The following is a 23,055-nucleotide window of genomic DNA, read 5'->3' on the forward strand; positions in this document are numbered from 1 at the left end:
AGCAGAGGAATAAAATTCCTGCAAGGAAGCTACCAGTAGAATAAAGAAATAATAATTCCAAATAGAAATACTTTGCTTCAAGGTAAAGACACAGAGAAAATAGTTTTCAACATGATTTTTTTTTGTAGTAAGTTGTAATTGAGAACTGATTAAGTAAATATAGTCTATATAAAACAGAAATATTCTATGAACCAAAACCTCATCTAAAATCTTGTAATGATTCACCCATTATACGGAGAACTAGTGCCACAATATTTAATTTTAATAAAAAATGAAATTAGAACTCATTTTTTAAAACAAAACAGAGAAATTTCTCTTTTCCTCTCTCTACAGATAGATACTATGTACTACCCTCTTCAAGAAAAAGCATTAGTCAAATGCAAGGTCACCTAGACCACCCCCGACATCCAAGAACCATTTTTGACAGTAATTGGGGTTAGATTATTCTGTCATCTAAATCCAGTGGTATAATCTGTGTGAGGTGTGGACTGATGTAAAAATACCTACAAAATGAAGCAAAGTGTGGATAGCACAAGAATTTCCTGGTCCAAAGGTAGCAGATACCTTTGAGAACAAAACAGAGTTCAAATAAGTCTACCATTTTCAAAATCAGTTTAAAAAATCTTAATCATACATATTTTACATTTTAAACTTGCATCTGTGCTAATTTTTTGCCAATCCTCTCAATAAAGGTTGATATATGCAAAGACACAGAATATAAACTGTATGGTTATGTAAGTATGTATGTATATATATTTGACCAAGAAAGGACTTAAAGAGTATTATCTAATAAATTGAAAGAGCAAAATTAAATCCTTTCTCTTTTATTAGGAATCTCATAGTGCATTCTTCTTTGCTACTACAGTGGCTAAAGATTTTGTTATTCACCCAGAAGAAGACAGAGTTGTATCTAGTTTAATCCTAACAAAATAATGTGTTTGAATTAAGTCAAAAGTTGACCATCTTTTCAACTTCTATCTTTAATTTCGGAGAACTGACTGTTTTTATTTGTTTCTTTTTTCTGCTGTAACGTAGAACATTTTCAAAATCACTTCATGCATCTTAAAACAATTGAGATTTGGTCATTAATTTAAGAAGTTAACTTCTGCTTAACCTACCTGCTTTTCAATCTTGTATTTCTTTAATCTTATATTTCTATTTTTATTGAAGTATTGAATCTATCCTTTAAAAAAGTCCCCCAAAGATTCTTCAGCTTTAAGTAGGCTTCTCTTAAGCAACTATATTTCAACATTGAAATTCAGAGATTAAGGTATAATCCCTATGTGTGAATTTTAATGTTTATAATGTACTCCTCGCAGATTGGAAAAATCAATGACAAGACCAACAGGGGCCCGTTTTGCTCAGCATACGTTTTCTTGTCAGGTCGTGATTAATGCTGTGCTCTGTAGAGGGAGACATTACATCCGGGCTAAAACAGACCTAAATTTTACCCTCAGGCAGAAATCTGATTTAAACATCTCTATTTAAAGTGACATTTGTCCTCCCTTTTCAACTGGTTTCCCAAGAAATTCCAGGAAGTTGACTTCATGACCTAAAAACAGCCGGGTGGCTGTGAGTAGCAGTTGTGCTGGTTCTTGTACTTCAGTAAATCTGGGTGCCAGAATGAATCCAGGTGGTAATAAAACAGGTGCCCAGCTATCTGCTCCGATGAATCCCACGCCACTTTATTGCTGTTAAGAATTTAAGATGTAGAGTGCTCTATAATTCTAGAGTCTGTAAATTTTCTGATGTGTTTCTGTTGCTGATAATAACCTAGCTATTCCTACCGATAGACTAGGTTTCTTTTGATTCATAAAATTACATCTGCTTTTTCACTACACTGATTTGAAATATCAACCGATTACAAATTTTAGAAATCCAGCAAAGCAAACAAAGATGGAAAGCAAAAAGAAAAAAAATGTTCACATAACAAAAGTCACCGAGTAAACAAGATGTGTGCATAAAAAAACAGGCGCCAATATCCTTATACTGTGAAACATGGTAACTTGATATTATTAAGCAATTTAGACACTGCTGGCAAGTTCCTACTAACCAAGGTAATCTAATTTCTGTTGCTTTTCAAAGTAAATTGATTATTTTTCTCTTAGCCGTTCTGGTAATTGAACAAATTTATACAACTGTGATGGGATTTTACTTACCACCACACAATGTATAAAATCCTTTACTAAGACAAACTATATTACTTCATAAAACTGCATTTTTGTTGTAATTAAACAAATTGTATTTAAACTTGTTCTATGCTTCTAAAGCAATCAATAGCACTTTGCTATATAAGCTGCACTTTACTTGCAGGTGTTAAGCGCTTGGTTCCTTCATTCCAACTACCTTTCTTTTTTTAAAGATAATTTTTATTTGCAAAATACGGGAATTTTTTTTGGTAAGAAATCGCTTTTTAAAAACTGTTGGAGAAGAACATATTGGAGAGTATCTGCACATTATTGCCTACATTTAGTCCACCAGATAAATGAACTAAAGAGATTTTTTAAGTATTTTTGGTTGTTTAGGACTTTTTCTTATTCAACACAATGATCCACTTAAAAAAATACCCACTTACATCACAATAGCATTTATGGGATTTTCATAGTTTATAACATATATTTTACAAAACCTATATAACTAAACTCAAAATACCACACTGAAGTCCTGAATAAAATTTAGGAATTAGATCCTAGTTTTAGTTAATCCTCTAAAGTTATCACATTAGGTCAAGAAAAATGTCACTATTTTAGAACTCTAATTCTGTAATTCCAATAATTAGCTATCTCTAAGTTAACCTACTTCCTTAACCTTTTTCTTAAAGCATTAAAAATAATAATAATCACTACTTGACCAATCTTGAGTAGCAAAGATTTTAGATAACAGTCCCAATTTTTTGATAACATCAAGTCTAATTACAGTAATCTGGGTCATTAAATACTTTTCAACCTTTCAACCTTAAATCAAGAATTATTTGAAGAGATGAATATTTGGGTGGGGTTACAGACTAATTAGTCTTATGTAAGAGAGAAGTTAACTAAACTATGATTTAATCTATCTTTGAAAATAGAAATGTTTTAATCTTTGTTGAAAACAGTAACAAAACATATCTATTTAGGTAACGTGAACTAATATTTAAACAAATTATCTTAATAACTGATACGACTAAAACACAACAGGATTTTAAGTCCTTCTGGGTCTAGCAGCTAAAGTTGCTATTTTTAAATAGCAATCCTATACGATACTAAATTCTTCAAATTTCTAACTGTGTATTTCATTTCTAATCTATGTACAAGTAATGTGTACGTGGTATGGATTCTCATTAAAACAAAAACAGATTTCTCTCAGGTAGGGATGACGGTAACTGGCCCATACCTTAGAATACATTATAATGCTCTCTTCATCTCATAGTACACCTGTCAGTAAACTCAGTGTTATTGAATATTTATTCACAAAAATTAGATCAAATAAATATTTTGAGAGGAAATAGAGCAGTTACATTTTATTACTATGACGTGCCGATTTCTAGTTACCTCCTGACCTTCCCAACATCTCAATCTTAGCTCTCATATTCCTATATTACTTAATACACTAAAATATTATTTAAAAATTTTTAACAAAACATGGAAAGCTCCAATAATGATCAAATAAAGTTCTAGCCCTAAGTAAACTTTAGTTTTAAAGCTCTTCTCTTGTTAATTTTAAGAAAGGAAACGCCCAGAAGCTTGGTGTTAACGTTTTTGCTCATTGTGAAAATTGCAGCAATAAAAACTCCAAACGCTTGCCTTAAATTAAGACTTGCAGTACTCCATATGAGATCTGTATATTTATATTAGTTTTTATAACGTTTGGACATTTTGTTGTCTGCTTTGATGTTAGTCCATTAATAAGAGAGTCAAAAGCCTGGAAAAAATTATATTTATTGGAACACTTCAAGTCAAAACCTCAAGTAATTGGTTTGTTCTACCCCACATGATTCAATATTGTCATTTCCCCAACTACCTGCTCCCAGAGCTATCTGCATTTCGAAATTCGTTTTCTGTTGCCAACACATAGTAACCCACAGTGATTGAAGATGGCAGCTGAAGTGCTTCTACAACACATTAATTTTTGTCTAAACAGTCCAGTTTTGTCATCTTACTGTTGAAAAATCTTCTCACTGCATTTTACACATTTAGAAATTTGGTGAATTCAGGATCACCATCATGTAAAATGAAGAGCAATGTTTTCAAGACAATTTTTAGATTATCGCTTATAGCTCTAAAGGATAATGTATTTTCTTTACAGCACTCTGCATTCAAAGCAGACTAGCTAACAGCAACTTAAGTGCAATAACAGCAATTACATCAACGTGGGCTTTTCTGCCTCAAAAGTACTCTTAGACAACTGAAGGGATCAGATAAATAAACTATCATTTACTGATTTCAGGGTAATAATACACAACTTAAATGCCACTAAAAAAATTATCATCCTATTAAACTGAAGATTAAAATGTTAAGTGATTAATAATTATTTTTCCCTCCAAATTTTCACTTTTAAAAGAAAAACAAGGAGTTCTGAACATGAGGATAAAAAGTCCTCCTCTAATGAAAGGACATCAATTCACGTTCAAAATCAATCAACCATCAAAGGTAAAATATTACAAATCTTATAAATCTCCAAACCATCCCTGAGATTCATTTTCATCTTGAAACTAGGTTTTAGGAAATCTAAAGCTAAATAAACAAAACCAATTATTTCTCCAGAAGTTGAAGATAAAAGTTCTCCCTTGACCCATTTGCTCACCAAAAAATGATTCAAATGACCCAAGTACTTGTTCTTACTTGTTTCTTCATTAATGGATACTGAGTTGTTAAAGAAATTCAAAGAACCTATCTCTGTGCAAATTTAAAAAAGCATGAGCAAATAATGCTATAAATATTAAGAAAAACAAACCAACTTTAAGCAGAATTCACGAGTTCACTATGTTTGATAAAATACAAAAATTGAGACAAAAAATCAATATTCAAACAATTATCTCTATATACAATTCACGAAAAATTTGAGCATCACTTAGAAAAAAACCTTTTTCAAACTTACACTTGCAATAGAAGTTGCACTAACAAAGTTCATGTTGAGTCTTAATACTCAACTCTCCACTAATTTTACCTATTAATTTAGCAAGCTTATTAAAAATAAAGTTTCCAAGGTATAGAAATGTGTCCTTTTATCACAAGATTTCTATTGTTTTACACACTAATTAAAAGCCTTTCTTAACCATTTTACTCATGTAACAAAGTGTAGGCCCTAGAAAAGTATTAAGTTAGAAGGAAAAGCTTTTTCACTCTTCCACTCAAGGGACCCCAAAAGACAGGCAACAGTGACTATCATAAAATAAAAGGTCACCCTTTTTCTAGGAACAAACCATCTATCAATAGAAAATAATTGTCTTTCCATTTGCAAGGGCTCCACAGCAACAGACAATGTTTTTCGTTCACATAATTACAAAACAGTAAAAGTGCAGAAACACAGCCTGAATCCACCTCCCTATTTTTACCCTTTACAATTCTCATTGCCCTTTGGGCCTCCACTTGGAAGCAAATGGAAGACAGGCTGAAGTTTTCTCAATCGAGCTGAAGCTAAGAAACCTTTGATATGCTAATAGTCCCCTTCAAACGGTAAGAATTCACACTTGCATTAATTCAAACAATTTGTGCAGAATGATGTGAAATGGCACCTCTTTTAGAGGCAAGCAACAAAAGGAGAGAATCAGAATGTCTGAAGAAACTAAACAACAGAACATTTGTTCTGCAGTATTCTATCATGCATAAATGTATTGGAGGGTGGAAGGAGGGCCAACAAAAAAGTTCCATAACACACCTGAACAGAAGTAGATTTTCTTATAAGGAGTTTCTCAAGTATCATTATAAAGATACTAAGTTAAAGTTACAAAGTTACCTTTTACCTAGGTCAGGAGTCCCATCACAACTGGGAATGTTGCCAAAGACAGCACACAAACTACTTTTCTGCTATGGACGCATTCTGCCGCCTTAGTGCCCATCTTTTAAGTTTTGTCCAAGATCAAACTTGATTTAGTAAGAGACAACCCAACAGGCAATTATTTACCAAACGGATGTGACTTTTCCTAATTGTGCAACTCGAGCTGAGCAAAGAGCAAACTCGGTGGGGCTCGTTCCAGACACAAACACTGACAGGGAAATGAATGGACAAACCACGTTCGTTAAATCTACGCCTCTGGAAGAGAGGAGAAGTATACGCAGTGTAAAGAATGCGAAAGAAAATTTAAAAATTGGGGGCAGGGGCGGGGAGGAGAGTGCCTAAGAACCCGGCCTTTGTAACGGGAACCATATGGTTGGTGGTTGCGGCTCAGACGCTCCCAGGCTGCTTGGAGGAGCTGCTCAGCAGCCTGACACCTTTCAAGGAACAGGAGGAAAACATTTCCTCAGTCTGAATCCGAGACAACACAGTTTGCAACAGGAAAAACGGAATGAGGGGGCCAGGCAAAGGGGAAAGGGTAAGGGAGGAGGAGTCCATACAAGATGGGGAAAGAGACGGACACCGCAGGACTTGCCCCTACAACTACGCTTTCAGAGGACAGAGTGAACAGAGAATAGAAAAATATATGAATAGAGACGTACGTTCCTTAGCCGCCGCTCAGCGACACTTTGGCACAAAGTAAAGCTTCCAGCGATTTCCCCTAACCCAAGCCCCGCAGTTTGGCGAAAGGAACAAACTTTCCTGATCCCCAGCGAAGGAGTCTCACAGGCGTGCCTCCCCACTGCTGGGGCGCTTTTGTCGCTCCGCTCGCCCTCGCCTCTCCACCAGAGGGTCTGGTGGCCCCAGCCAATCAAGGAGCCCACGCTCAGTTAGCCCCCCCGGGGGGTGTCTCCCTTGCCTCGCGCTCCTCCCACGCCTTTTTCTCCCCGCCGCTCCCCACCCAACACCCCCACCCCACAAACCAGGCTTCCCCGGGCTCCCAGCCCCAGCGCTAGACCAAGAGCCCACACCGCGTAACTTCGCCCGCAGGCCCAGCGCGGCCCGCTGCTGCCCTCTCACTGCGGGTGCAGGAGGCTCCCGGCCTCCCCAGGGCCCGCCGGGTGCCGGGCCCAGCCGCCCGCCCACCCCACGGGGCCGTCCCTAATCGTTGTCAGCCCTACCGCCGGCCCGGGCACATCTGGCTGCGCTTCGCTGTCATCCTCGCCTCTCCACACCACCTAACATAACCACCGACGAGAAGAAACAACCACCCGCAACAAGTCTTCCCATTTCATCCCCCCGCCCCCACCGCCCACTTCCCCTGAACTCGCTCCCAGCGCTCGGCCTCCCCGCTTCACTTAGCCCGGGACGGGTCTGCAGGCAGGCGTGGCGGGCGGACAAGGGCGCGCTCCCCGCCCGGCCTGGGGCCCCGCAGCCCATTTGAGGGCGCGCCCCACCTTCCCCCTCCGCAGACGGCCTGTGAAAGAGCGAGCGGCACCTTCTGACCCAGGCTTTGAGAAAATAAAAAAAATGCCGAACCCAATTCTACTCTCCCTCCCGCCCCAAGAGACCCCTGTAACTAGAATGATGCCTCGAGAGCTTCACGACACTCGCTGGGCGAAGCAGCAGCAGGCTGGACGGAAAGGGGAGTTCTGCGGCTCCATTTCCGAGGAGAGGAGGGGGAGGAAGGGGAAGGGGCGAGCAGCCAGAGCCCGTGCGGATCTCCCCCTTGGCCCAGCCGAATATAAACAAACAGCCGAGCCCCAACTCACTCGCACCTCCCTCCACCTCCAGCATCCACCCCCGGGCGGGAGGCGCAAAGCCAACAGGTCTCCGCAGCCCGGCACAGAGGCACATTGTTCGCTCTCGCGGCTCTTACCTCGGTCTCTGAGCGCGCCCCAGGGGCGGGCCGTCTGGCGCGGGGGCCGGGCGGGGAGAGGCGCAGAGGGCAGCGGCCGCCCTGGCCGGGGAGGGCCGAGGCCGGCCGCGGAGTCCGCACGGGAGGCAGCACCGCGGCTCGCCGGCCGGACACAGCGCCGCGGCTCGGCGCGTCCTCCTGCTTGGCCGCCGCCGCCGCCTCCTCCAGCCAAGCAGCCAGCGCCGGGCGGCTCCTGGGGTTAGGTCAACATTTTCCCGCAGTTTCCCACACGCCGCTCGGCGAGAGGGGTCTTTTGCACACGCGCACGCGGCCCCAGACCGCACGTTCCCTCGGAAAGATAAGAAATTCGGGAAGAAGAGCCCAGGGGGTGGCGGAGGCAAAAGCCCGACAGAGGTGCGCAGACTTGGGGGTCCCCTCGGAGCGGCAGCCGCGGGAGGGGCGGGCAGACGCCGGCGGCGCGAGGCCAACTCAGTTCGTCAGGCGGAGCCCCTCAGCCCGCCGTCCGCGCTGGCCTGACTGGCATCCCTCGTGCCGACCCTGCGGCCTGGGACGGGAGCCGGCAGCGGCCCCTCCTCACATTTCGGGTCTCCGGGCCGAGGCTGAGCAGTGGCCGCTGCCCCACGACAGGCTGAAGGCGAGGACTGGGGCTCGGGGAAGCGGGGAGGTGCTGGCACAAGCCACGCCACGCACAGCAACGGAGGGGAGATGCCCCCCTACCGAGGATCCCAAGGAATTCTCCGGTAAGCTCCAGATTTCTCTCCGGTACCTCTGCGTGTGTGAGCGGAGAGTGAGAGGGAGAGAGAGGGAGCGAGAGGGAGAGGGGAAGAGAGACGGGGGAGTGCGAAGTCCTGACACAGACTCTCCGCGAGGTCTGAACTGGAGTCACCTCCAGCCTCCTCCTCCTCCTCTCCCCAAATCCCCACCTCCCCACCCCCGCGAGTTCGGCTAATCATATAAACATATTAGCGTGTACAGCGGCAAAGGACAAATCTCTCCCTCCTGATTTTTCCAGCAAGGGGCTCAGGCAAACTCAAAAGAAGATTACAGGCAGCTAAGTACAAAACGTGGAGCAGATAATCTATAACTCATTGCCGCCCAATGGCCATTTTCCACTCCATTTGAGCAGCTGCGGCGATCTACCCGAGCGGGGATGGGGGAGGGAGAGGAGCGAAAGGGGACACTTACGGGTTCGAGCCGTTCGGGTGGCGGTGGCGGTGGCCCAGCAGCCGCCCGAGGACAGGCCAGCCCCGGCTCCGCCGGCGGGGCGGCCGCAGGGCTGTCCGGGCGGCGGCGGCGAGGGACGCGCGCGCACGGCCGCGGAACGCGCCCCGGAGGAGGCCTGCGGTGGCTAGCGCCCCTCCCCTCCCTCCTGCTCGGCTCACCCCCACCTCGGTCCCGGGGCTCCGCATCCAGCCCCCCGCGCCAATACACCCATTCCTTACCGACCCCCACCTCCCCAAACTCCACTCACTGCGCGCTCGGTCCTCTGCGCGCTCCGCTGGCGCGCGCTCTCCATCCTGTCCACACACACGCACTTTGAAAACATTTATTTTATTTCTGGAACGGGGTGAAGGGTATTTGCGAGAGCCCGGGGGAGCGCGGGGCTCGGGCCCCGGAGGCGGGCGCAGGGGGCTGGCCGGCGGCTCGGGGCCCCCTCCCCTTTTCCCTCCAGGCCCGGGAGCTCTGTTCTCTCGTGCACTTCGGAGAGGCGCCCAGGATGCGTCTTTTACCCACCCCGTCTCCAGGTTTTCTCTTTTCTTAGCGCAGCGAGCCGGAGGCCCCGAAAGTTTGTTTCCGCGGCCCTCCTTTTGTGTGACTGCTCCGAGGAGAAAGAACGTCTGTTCGCCTCGGCTGCCTCCGTCCGGCTGCGGCGCGCGGGGGACGCTCCAGGGTTAATGCGTCTTTGATACCTGAGATTTCCGGCGGGCTCGCTAATGAAAGTTACATTTTTTAAAATTGCGATGACTTTTTCTTTGTAGTTACAGAGAGCTAGCCAAACTTCGACTTTATTGACTATTTCACAAGAGCGTTTTGTTTGTTTTTGATTAAACCCACCAGGATAAGCAAAGGAAGGAAAGGAGACTACAAGGCTTTTTACTCGCAAGTGCATTCATCGTGCTGTTAGGTCTGTTTCCCTCATTTCCTTACATTGAAACTGCTTTTGCTCTTGTCCTCAGACCACACTTCCTTGCACCTCTCTGTTGGTAGTGTCAGCAAACAGCCTGGCAGCGCCAGCGTTGGACCCAAACTGAAGAGAGCTGACCAGGACGGAGCAAATCACGCTAGAAAAATGTTTAAAAGCCAGTTAAGTGTCCTTTGCATACGAATAAAATCAAACCGTAATTTTTTTATAATTACAAAATTTTTGAGCTGAAAGTGACTACGTTTTCAGATGTATTTCTAAATCACTGTTTATACTAATGAATGCAGACATCAATTAAAGAAGCATGTTTGCATTGGTTTTCAAGAAAAACTGATCCTCCCAAGATTTAAAACCTCTAGAAAATAGGATGAAACTTGAGCTTCTCTGCTTTCAGAAACAATATGTACTTTTTGTTGCTGTGGGTATGCTGCAGTCATCATACTTCAGAAATCATTTCAAACAACAGTGTTATTAAAATGTCAACAGCAGACTATTCAAAAGACATGAAGACCCTAATACCTGTATTTTGTCACAAAGCCAGATATTTGTAGTACTAAACTAAATCCAGCTATTGGTCAAGTTTGTTCTCAATTTGCAAAAAATGATGTTAAAAGTACATATGTACAGATAGTAAACATGCTCTTTGGTTGATTCATTATAATTCTCAAATTAAAACAAGAATCCTTGATGATCAAAATTTTTTTCTACATACTGTATTGGTGTTTTAATATTCTCACCAATCCAAAAGATAAGAGGAGCCATTTAGAGCACTGGTGCTTTAAACTACATAAACACTTCCATTTGAAATTTCTTAGATAACATAACTCAAATATTATCAATGCAAGATATCAAGTAGTCTGAAAAAAAACACACTTATACAGAGCTGGTGTGAAACCTTATTCCATTTTTACATCTGTCAAAATTTATACACACAACAAATCTACCTAGAAAAATTAAATCAGGCTACTTTAAACACGTTGAGAAGAAGGCAGAATTATAGAATTCCCATACCTTTAGAGGTCATTTATATTATAGTCTCCTCTGGAACTTTATTCCAAAGGAAGTTATTTTATTCAAGATCGTAAACCAAAATGTGTCAAACCAATAATAACTTGCATTTACCAAAAAATTTTAGCCCTTTCTTTTGTTCATATTTGAAGGTTTTTCATTCATCTGAGCAAGATTCACAAGAAGCCCCAATGAGTGCATAGATTAGACTAATCCTGTTTCCTTTGGGGAGGCAAAACTTGGGCTGAAGTTTTTTTATTTAGTAAGCTTAGTAAGTAATCAATAGAAAATTTTGCCTGAATTAAGCTGCCCATATGTTGGCTCATTTAGTTATTTATTTAACTCTTTCAGAAAGAATCTCAGGAAGAACCACTGTCTACACTTCTTAGGTTTAACATTCTTAAATGCTTGGGACATAAGTGAGTCACTCTCCACTATGTTCCTAAAGAGACTACAAAAAAAGGAGAATGCCTGAGAGGGGGAGGTTGTCAGAAGTGGGTTAAAACTATAGGGAGTGGAAAATGCCTCAAACAAGTTTTTAATTTTAATTCAATAGGATGTGTGTTTTATAGAGTTCAAAGGGTTCAACAGTTTTTTTCCTAAGAATATAATAAGCTTGCTGTTTTTAAAATTACATCTAGATGTATTCCTTCTCTAGGATAATGTTTTAAATATTAAAGAGTTTTTAATTTTTCCTTGCACTTTACTCAGAGTAATACAGCCTTATTTGTAGCCACACAGGATTGGAACAGAGCACTTAACTGCACTGATACATTCAAGATTAAGTTGTTAGCCACAAACCTGCCATTACAACGGAACATTTAAATGACACACACACACACACACACATCCAGAAAACATAATTTGCCTGACACTTCATGACAATTCAAAACATAATTTATAACAATACAGGTGTTATGGTAGAAAAAAAAGAAATGAGAAGCGTAATAATGTCTGCAGATGTTAGCAAGCCAAGGGGAGTTATAGTCTATTATGCGTTCCCTACAATCCAATCAATGTAACTGCTCAATCTGTACTATTATTTAAGTAATGGCAAAATCATTGACTTATTCATAATACTTGCTAATTGTTTTAAAAAATAAATTCTACAAAGGACAAAGGAAACATCCATTTCCATTTGTTTTATGTTAAATCAACATCTAACCACTCATGGTGATTTCATTCAAAGAAAACAGAAGGAACTCATTAGCTTATGTGGTTTGAGAGATTGATGGGCTTCAAACATTTTAACCATACATGTTTTTTTTTCCAACTGTAGAAACTCATGTTTTTAATTTAAGCTACTTTAAGAAACTAAAGATTATTTTATTCAATGGGTTCACATATTTCTCATACAGAAATTATGCTAATTTTAAAGCTATTTACATCTAGGCATCTTTGTTGAAAGTGATGAGGTTACTGTCAAAATACAATTATGAATAACAAAAGAATTGGTACCAATTTAAAAAATCTGAAGAAGGATGAAAATGGGCATGGTTGCAAAATATTGTGATTAGTATAAGCCAACAGATCACAGTGAGTAACTTCTTCAGTGCCCTACTCTGGCAAACTTGGATATAGATAAGCCAGTTCTAAAAGGGGCTGCATAGGGGTGGGCCTGGGTGGGGCAGGGAGGAGATCCAGGTCTTGACAGAAGGCCAAAAATTGTGTGAAGTTCGACCTACACGCTGTAGAGAACTACCAATGGGGGTAAATTGTATTTATTATTTTTGCCTGTGATGAGAGCTCTGTGAGAGTTCTAAAATAAACAAATAAAAAAAATATATAACTGGTCTGGTTTCTAATACAGAAATAGAAATAAAATAGCTGGAGTTCATCCTAAATTGTGTGTTCCCTTTTCTTCATCGTTACTGTTCAATGACGCTTAGTGCTGAAACTAGTTTTCCCTACTCTAGAAAATAAATATTTTAAAGCTCTAGAGCAGATCAAAGCAGTATGCGAATACCAAACAACCAGAACTGGTTGAACGTTCCTAGCTTTGTTTTTCATTTTCGCTTTGCCATGCGTGTAGGCTGAGAAGAAATCAAAACTCATTTTCCGTGAGAGCAGAAACATATGAAAGCATTTGGCAAAGCCAGTAAGTTTTTAACTATTGCCCGGTTCTCTCCAGGCTGAGGAAATCCTGGTCTAAGAAAGCCAAACCCTATCTGAAAGGTAGAGATGCAGTCTCCAAAAGTGATGATAGTTTTAACTATATTACAGGTACGATTATGGTATAGTGGGCTTAATGATATTATCTAGAAGTCTATAATCATATATATTATTAAATACCTGGCATTTTGTAATTAATACTTCTTTAAAAATCCACTGAAACAACTGGTAGCATGATTTTCTGTGCAGAGTTTATGTACGTATAACTGTGTATAAAGGATGATACTATTTTTACACCATTATGATGCTCAACAGTAAGCAAGTTTAAAAAGGTGTCCTTCATAATCATTGCCCACTGAGTCTGACACAACTCAGAGGTAGTCTTTCTTTCCCATAGATTGTTCCCATAGCGGTTGGTAATCTCTGCACCTTGAGGATTTTCTATAATCGTGTCTTATAGATCTATCAGTGTTTTTGTCAAACCAGAAAGTGTAACTATAACAACACTCATTTTATACAAAATTGTCTATGACTTCTTATAATAATTTTTTTTACCATAAGTACTTATAACCAAATATTTTCTTATTAAAGTATGTAGTTTAAAAATGGGCCTCCTCATCCCTTTTTAATATATGAAAACCTCTCTCCATAATACAGGTGAAATTCCTTTGCATTTAAAAAAAATTGTTGGAGTTAAACTAAGAGTAACCTAAAATTACAACTCTTTGTTTTAAATATAAAACGTTTAAATGGGCAGTTCTTGGTAAAGCAACATGCGTGGCATGGGTGAGAACAAAAGCAAGGCAGTGGTTAATAGTAAAGGCAACTCCACTTCGCTTGAATCTGAACCCTCCAAGATAACCAAATAGCAATTTCACAGAAGTCTAAATTGAATTTTTAGTGCCTCTGAGAACATGACTTTGATTATTCATGTCATAGTTCACTGTAGTATGGCAGAACTTGCAAAAGGCTTTTAAGAGTCAGAAAACAAACTCACAAATACCCTCTTTGCATTTTAGAAAGTGAGTCAAAGATACAGTTACTCGACACATAAGATTTCATATTAGAGTACACTGAAGTTGTCCTAATGATATAGCATAAAACAGTAATTATAATATATATGATTTTAGTATTATTTAAAGACAAACTTGTTTCAGTTTTGAAAATATTTCATAATCTAAAATTGTGTAACATGAGATGTTTGACCTTGTCTTTTTGATCCTTCTGATCATACATATTAGCTGTTACAAACTTCATTATTTTTTCTCTAATTATTATGATGGTTATTTTTTAACTCCACTTATCTTTTTTATTTTAAAAAGGTCTTTATTTGTTGTATATATTTTAATAAAAAATAAATTTGAGCGTGTGGAAACTAGAACAACAATTTGCAAAGATTTTTCTTCTAAACCTATTCTCATCATAGTTTCCTTGATAAGATAATAGAATGTTGCCATCTCTATTTTCAAGAATAATTTAAATCTTTATAATTAAGTTCTCAACTTATTGCAACTCTTTACAATGCATTCTTAAAGTCACTATGAAATCAGTCACTTAGGTCCTAGACCAAACAATGATGTAATAGGCATATTGTTTTGTGATAAGTAAAAGTGCATTAGAAAAGAATCCGTTTTTTTACAATTAGCATCCAAATTTAGAATCATATTAAAATATCATTTATATCTCAAAGGAGTACTGAAATGATTTGGTAATGATAAGATTTTGGTGAGCGTTATTCAATGACAAAATTTTGGTTGAGGTTAAACAATAAAAACATATAAATGATCTCTCCAGCTATTCTGCATTAAAAAGAAGTTGCCAAACCATCACCTGGATAATATATTCTTTGAATGGTTTTGATTCAATGATGGAGATGTGTTGCACTGAGCCATCCACACTCTTATCCACTGCCCTGGTTACCAAAATCACATATCTACATTATAAGTAAAGAAGATTATTAGTGCATTAAAAGAGTGTTTCTCTTCATTATGGGAATGTAATTTATGACACCAATTTAATTAGTACTATGTCCTTACTACCTGAATTTAATCACCCAAATTCAAACTACATATATTTCATTGTTCAGACAATGTAGAATACACTGCAAGAAGAACTAATTTCCTGTTTATTATCTAATGATAATTGAAACACAATAATTCATTATAATTTATTCTTACTGTGATATGTAAAGTGGCATGTTTCAAGGAAAGAGGTTATGGAAATAACATGAAAAATATTTACAGTTTGCTGAGATAAAATCAGAAAAGAATGCTAGCTATAAAATGTAAATGTTGGAAAAATTCAAGAATGTAAACTATTTTAAAATAATATGAATCCCCAGAAGACTATCATTTATCATTTAAAAATAAGCTTATGGGTAATCAAATAAGGAATCTGAAAAATATTTTTTAAATGAATTTTGACATTTCATATAATTATTCAGTATTTTACTTTCTCTCCAGTGGCCTATTGCAAAATGACTTTAAATATGATATATATGTAAATAAAAAATATTCAGGTATAAACTGAAGATGATAATGCTGGCCTGTTTGTTTATATTGATTATTTCTATACAAGAAGAAATCATGTAATGTGAAAAATAGATACTAAATGGAATCTTTAGAAAACTAACTACTTAGGTAAATTATAGCTTATCAAAATTTGGAGGTAAAAGATTACACCTTATCATTGAGGGAAGTCTATCTTTGTCTCAATTTTCCAGTTAATGAAAGAAGTGTTTAAATACTCTGTAGTTAGATTATTAACTTCTACAAAGCTGAAACAGATGTGTGTCTTACTATGCCATTAAATTTATGATTTACATAGAACCCTTACATATTGCTGAGCAGAGGCCAGTGATTCTAATTTGCTCTAGATTTACAATAACCTGATCTGGTTTTTGTAAGTATTGAAACACTGAGCAAAATTAGAAAGCAGTTGTGCTTTGTGTGATTAAAGATGCAATTCCCTTTGGAGTAATGAGAAAAGTTAGAGCATGTTTCTTTCTTTATGGATGTTTCTATTATAAACACGAGTGCTATACATTATATATTTTTGTTACTATGATTTCCTTGTTTTTAATTATAAAATAAACCAATTGAATTTCACTGGAGTCTCAAATTGAAACGATGCCAAAATTTAGCTGAGGAATGTGTGCTGAGCTTCATAGAAATCCTTAAATTTTTTCCCAGGGTCTTAAGGTCTTGTTATACAAATACTAGTTCACCATAATTTTCTAGAGCAAAATCTCTTTCTGATTAAGACCTCCACAGCAAAAAGACTTGAGTGCTAAATACACTTCAAGCCCGAGAAAATGGCATGTATAAAATTGTTCAAAACTAATGATTACTGGATTCATATAAATTACAAACAGAAAAAAGTTTGTCTTGTTACACAGATAATAACATTAAGAACACTATTATCTAAACCTTCTACTTTGCTTGGTGAATTATAATCTATCAGCTCCTAAAAATCAAATCTATAAAAATATTTAATTGGAAACACTGTGAATACTGTTTCCTTAAAAAAATCAGTCAGAAATGTTGATATAAATACCATTGTAAGCATTTGTGTGTATACTTATGTTTATAGAAATAAGTACATGCAAAAGTATTAATTCATTAAAAGTTTATCTCTCATAAAACCTTTATTAGCCCTTGAAGTCTTTGCCACTTCATATAAAATGATTTATCTTTTGAATAACAAGGTTCCATTAATCTGTTTGACATAGGAATTTTTAAATCATTTAAATAATTTATTTAAATGAATTATTTAAATTCTGTAAAATATATATATATGCACATGTATATGTATAGATCTGTGTCTATATATTTGTGTTCTGGCACCATATCACAGAAGAAATACAAAATAGAATTCAGAATACATTGTCCTTGACACCGGTGTGCCTTGGTGTTGCTGCCGATGTGTTCTTTGATCACCCATTGTTTGTACAGGACCCCCGTTAAAGGGCCATTTGTGCTACATTTGGCACAACGGCTGATTTAATGTCAGAGGAAAACGTATGTTATTTTCTATATTCATTTTTAATTTTGCATTTTTACTGAGATTGTAGGTTGACATATTTTTCAAAATGTAAGGCTAATAAAGGCAATTACTCAACACTAAGAAAACCTGCTTTCCTCAGTTCAGTGCTCTAGGTGCTACTGGAAAGTGGTAAACATACTCTTTCCCCAGAGAAATAAATCATCTGTGGAAACGAAGGGCAAATACGCACAGAAAACAAATAAGAATATACACAGAAATTTATAAGCAAATACACAAAACTAATTAGGACATAAAGATTTATATAATATGTTTAATATGCATGGCATTCAGGAATTTTAACTCTATACTATTTCCTCACAGACTATGCACAAAATTTTCTCTCAAATAGATCTTATTGCCCTTTTTTTCCCTGAAGATGCATTTGTACTTATAAAAATAATGAAACTGTTGAAATTTTCCCTAACTTTGGTGAGGTTAAGGAATAAATTTACAACAAGTTCTCATCAATTTGATTTTTAAACATGCAGGAAAATAAGCTTTTGCTTAAATATCTCCTACATACAACAAAATAAGTTTTATATCATTTATATGCTGTTTTTACCATTTCCTTCTAAGTCACCATACTTTTGGAAACCCGTCCAGTTTCTCCTTTGTGGTACTGTTCCCTTTTCTATCATATAAGGTTTTGGTGGGTTCATTTGGGATTTATTTTAATTTTGTGACCTAGCCTTTCAACAAATTTCCTTTAACTTTACCAGGGAGGTTATTAACTTCACTCATATGAAAGTCTCAATCTATGTTTGTGACATGTAGTAACATTCGAAGCCTCTGTCTTCTCCAGTTTTTCTCCTACTTGTCCAACCAGCCATACACCCAGCTATAACATCATCCTATTTTATACCCATTATCCACGATCCTCAAACCTTAGCAAAGTCCCTAATAGACCAAAGTAGCATCATGAACCCGTAGGGAGATTGTAGTAGTCTTTTGAAGGTTCACTAGACTAAAACTCCTTTCTGGAATTCCTCTTCAGAAGCACCATGCTCCCTACCCATTTTCTTATATCTGGAAATGTAAATAGCCCCCTAAACAACTCCAAGTTGTATGATGCAGGAAGTAACATTATGATGCGTGGAATGGTGTGCATCAATCACATGAAGTAATTACTTTACCTGCTCTCAGATTTTTGAAGAACAGTGGCTTCTTTATTGTCTAGCAAAGGGCCTGAGCTGTAATTGGTTGTTGGAAAGCATTTATGGAATAAATGAATTAGAGTCCTATAATCATAAATACTACTATAATATTTAATTCAGTAAGGCAGCTGCTTGCTATCCAAATATTACAGCACCACTTGCTGATAGAGATATTATAAGTCAAACATCCTAGAAATCTTGTACAAATGTACTTATCACAAGTGTGCATATAAACACAACACAAATTTATTTCTTAACAAATTTGTTTAGTCAACTTACTGAAATACGTTTATAGGCCATATGTAAATATTTTAATATTGACACAAATTTGTGATTACAACAAAAATTAGGCTGTTTTCCAAAAATTAATTCAATAACAATGCTTGTGTGTATGTGTGCATTTAAGTAAAGAGAAACACAAATGTAGACACATCACTGAAGGAGTTTCTAGCACAATTATCTGTGTGTGTGTGTGTTTAGGAGGTAGGAAATAGATCAAAGAAGGCAGGAAACTACATGATGCATTTGAGTTTTTGAATTTAGAGAAGCTGAAAAGTTGGTTGTCCATTCCATTTTACCTAAGACGCTTCTTCTTCCTTCGACTTTTCTATCCCAATGACTTACATAAAAACATGTCTAGGAACCTCAGAAATTAGAACCAGCAGGCTGACATGAAGATTTTCAAGGGTTATATTTTGCATCCTGGCACTCTGGTCTTATTTAAAGGCAAAACATCTGACATTTTATATATTATGGTAAAAAGGATCATACTTCCATTTTAGCTCATTTATGATTCACAAAGGAAAGACTAGAACCCTACATTCAAGAGCCAAAAAACATTTTAACCAGTTTTTTCCTGCTAAATCAACAGCAAATTTTATTAATATTATCTTAAAGAGTAAATTAATCAAAATTCCCAAAGAAAGTATTCTGATTTTCTGCTGACACTTTAAATGTTGTTTCTTTTTGTTCACATTCCTGCTTTTTTAAAAAATCTTTCCAAAACATATTAGTATAGTACTTTGCTATCTAAGAAAATCATACTGAGTATTATTTTACCTTTCTTTGATGACATGGAATTTTTCAGTACAGAAGAACCATCAAAATGAACATTGATTATCATAGCATTTATTACACATCACTGTACTCATTGATTTACTCCTCCCCCCCATGAAAGAGCAAGCTCCTTAAAATATCACAAAAATGTATATGCCCAGCTCTTAGCACAGCATATAACAGAGGTCACCAACTGCCAGCCTGCGTAAAATCTAGCCAACGAAGGTTATTTATTAGCCCCACAGATGTTGGGCCACACAGTGTTTTGTTTTGTTTTTAATCTACTTTTGGCCAATTTTTAAAAATTAAGAGGCTTCAATTAAATATGGATTTCCAGCTTTTGAAAAAAAAAAAAAAGAAAAGATCCAGCAACCTTTGTCATGCATTATCTCATAACAACACTAGGCAAGAAAGGCTTTCCTTTTTAAGCAAAACATGCACTCTTGGACTCGCCGCGTCCTCCACCATCCCACTTATTACCTCCTCAAAACCAAGGCAGCATCTTGTGCCACGAGTCACCCAATTTGTGATACTGTTTTGTGTTCTATTTTAAAAGAGGCATTAAAAGAAGGTGAAATGTAGCTTCACCTGTATTTCTGTAAAGTGGGAAGTGGAAAGATAGATCAAGAGGACTATATAGTTCACCCAACTGCCCTTCACTCACTTTTTCTTCCTGTCTCCTGTAAACATTTTAATTTTTGAGTTCCAGTGGCCAATAATTTGTATGTGAACAATTAAGTAAATTATACTGTTAATATACATTATGATAGGAAGAAATGTATTAAATAGTAGTAATAGAGCTTTACTGTGTTCAGAGGACTTACATATATACCAACTCATTTATGCACTTACTGCATGGCCCAGTAATAAAGGTATAGTGCCCCTTTATTCTTATACTTATATCCACATTGAACAGTTTTCTCTTTTTCTTGCCACTTGAAACCACCTTCCACTACTCTTCCACTGATGTTTACTCCTGCACTTTCTTTTTTTCTGAAACCTGTTCAGTTTCCCTACATGGAAGGGTACTTGGGCAGTAATCAGTGATGATTTTCATTCTTCTGTATTACCTAACACCCCAGAGGTATGGTTCACTGAAGCAGGACAGATAAAAGGAACAGTCTTTTCAACCAAACAAATGGAAATAAACACCATTTTAAGAGTTAATAGATATAGATTAAAAGACTTACTGGTTAAATAATTAAGACATGCTCATTTAGCAGAAATGGTTAAGTACAAAATGGTTTAAGGCGAACAAGCTAAGCCTTTACTAAAAATTACTAGAAGTAATTGATGCTCTCAGATATGTTTTAAAAAATTCTTAAAATTATACTTTTCAAAGCAGATTGTCTACTTAGAATTGAGATTATCTACTGAACCTGAGTTAAGAACACTTTTTTTACTATTACAAATTTATGTTATGTTTCTTATTGGTAAGTATTATAATTATTCCTATTTTTATTTTGTATTTTTGTGTACAAATTTTTATTATGATTATAGGTCAAATCATTTTCCTATGGAATATAACTCTATATTATGCCAACTAGAAAATATGACTATAATGAATTACTTTACAAAGAGAGAATGACTTATATTAAACACGCTGTTTTGAAAAATTCCTATAAACTATATGTTTGCATAATATTTTTGTATCAGTTAAAAATCCTGAGTAATATAAACCTTCTGAAAAGATCCTTTGTGCTCATTGTAATATTGAAATACTGCTCTCCTCTATTTAACAGTTTTACAAAATTTTCAGTTAACTAGTTTTTCTTAATTTTGTTTTAGAACACAGAAACACCTGCCTATAATTTTGTTATCATTAAAGAATTATCTAAGCAGTTTTACCATTAAAACTTAGAACAATTATATTTGTCAGTTGTTGGGATAGATACCATTTTAAAAAAAATCATCAAAAATCATTTCCCATGCAGCCTAGAAACAGATGTTGGCATATGTGCTTGAATCTCCTTCATATTAGAAGTTTTCTGTCTTTTTTCTCCACTAAGCAAGGCTCTTTCAAATGACAAGAACAAAATTGGGCTTCTAATAATTATAGTATTTATTTTTCAAAAGTTTTGTCTTTTTCCCCTTTTCCTACAAAATTGTAAGAGAAAAGGAATATTCCATTCATAAAATTGGGTAAATTAATTTGGCCAATTACTCTATATCCATGCTAAAAAGTATGAAACATTTTTACTACTATTTTTGACTTAACACAGCACATACATTGAGAAGTGGAGTTTCTTTTCTTGATGCTTAATAAGAATCCCATGAAGCTATACCTAGGTGAAATCATTTATATTCACTTCTTACTTAAAATTCTGCAATTTAGTACAGTCAAGAATTTGGTAAATAGCATTTTAAATCACTTTGCTCTGCAAAAGTTTTTGAAACATCACCATTGAAGTGCTTGATATCAAAAAAGCCACAGGCATTTTTTTTTAAATAAAACTATATTCAAAATTAAACATTTTTATTATCCCTTACCTTGAAAAAGATCAGTAGAAAAAGATCTGAAAAGGGCCTTATAAACTGTAAATTCACTTAACTTTGGTTAATGCTAATTTTAAGATGCTCTTTTAAAAAAATTCAGAAAAGCAACTTAACTTAAAAGCTCAGAATTTGGACCAGACCATCCGGGTTCAGATCTCAGCTCCACCATGTTAAAGCTATGTATCCTTGAGCAAGTTATGGGAGCTCATCTTTAAATTAAATGTGATTTCCTTTCCTCATTTATAATTACATGTTTTATAGTGTTGTTGTAAGGGTTATATGAATTAATACAGGTAGTACTCGGCACATAATTAAGTCCTCAGATATTTGCTGTTATTTTGGAACCATTAATAGCATGAAACAGTTGACAGCTCTTCGAAATGCTGCTATATAAATGCCTAAAACTGTATGAACTAATGTGGAACAATTCTGAACATTCTTACATATTTTTAGATATTGGGTTGTATTAGAGTGAAGAATTGTAGAACTACATTTTGAAATATACAGCTTTATATTGACTACATAAACATTTATTATCACATGTATGCCAGGGTTGTTGCTGATACTTTGATTGTTTTACTTTTTTTGTTTTTTTTTTAGCAATTTGAAGAATCTACTCGTGCTTAGTTATTTTTCATAGCTTATGATTTTCATTCTTTTTTAGTCATAAGTGCTTAGTTTTTCCTTAAATCCATAGCATTAGAAGACTCTATGGTTAAACTTATTATACTCTAAAAGAGCTAAACACAAAGGCAGTTGTCTGTAGGCATTCTAATTTTATTTATTAATTTATAACCCTTTAAAGTCCACAAATAATTTAAGGGAGATTTAAAAACAAATAAAAATAAAAGTAATAAGAATAACTAAGGCCAAGAGATAGAAGCAGTCTAAGACCTAAGTGTCTATCAACAGATGATTGGATAAAGAAGATGTGGTATATGGATACAAAGGAATACTACTCAGCCATAAAAAGAATGAGATTTTGCCATTTGCAACAACATTGATGGACTTAGAGGGTATCATACTAAGTGAAATAAGTCAGACAAAGACAAGTACTGTATGATATCACTTATATGTAGAATCTAAAAAATAAAACTAGTGACTATAACAGAAAAGAAATAGACTCATAGATTTAGAGAACAAACTAGTGGTTACCAATGGGGAGAGAGAAGGGAGAAAGGGGCAAGATA

At 37.1% G+C, this 23,055-nt stretch overlaps 2 protein-coding genes across 19 annotated transcripts in view; one reads left to right on the forward strand and one right to left on the reverse strand.

The window, feature by feature from the left end:
* ADGRL2 (adhesion G protein-coupled receptor L2) overlaps window positions 1-23,055 on the reverse strand; it is a 461,330-nt gene that overhangs the window by 168,176 nt on the left and 270,099 nt on the right. The window contains exon 1 of one of the 18 annotated variants that reach the window (XM_072974137.1): window positions 9,587-9,766. The exons of 6 other annotated variants lie outside the window; for them this stretch is intronic. The gene's annotated coding sequence lies outside the window, so the exon portion shown is untranslated. Of the gene's footprint in view, window positions 1-5,934; window positions 5,957-6,102; window positions 6,124-6,635; window positions 6,911-7,154; window positions 7,264-7,564; window positions 7,704-7,852; window positions 7,990-9,037; window positions 9,231-9,323; window positions 9,349-9,586; window positions 9,767-23,055 lie in introns of those variants that run through there. 11 more of the 18 variants (XM_072974133.1, XM_072974139.1, XM_072974141.1 and 8 more) reach the window with 11 other exon arrangements.
* Window positions 7,561-13,294, forward strand: LOC116282826 (uncharacterized). Its single transcript, XM_072975740.1, has 3 exons — window positions 7,561-7,687; window positions 7,768-8,592; window positions 10,030-13,294. The coding sequence occupies exons 1-3, from the start codon at window positions 7,561-7,563 to the stop codon at window positions 10,224-10,226; spliced, it is 1,149 nt and encodes a 382-aa protein (XP_072831841.1). The 3' UTR covers window positions 10,227-13,294.

This window comes from Vicugna pacos, chromosome 13, assembly GCF_048564905.1.
Source record: "Vicugna pacos chromosome 13, VicPac4, whole genome shotgun sequence".
Taxonomy (NCBI): Eukaryota; Metazoa; Chordata; class Mammalia; order Artiodactyla; family Camelidae; genus Vicugna; species Vicugna pacos.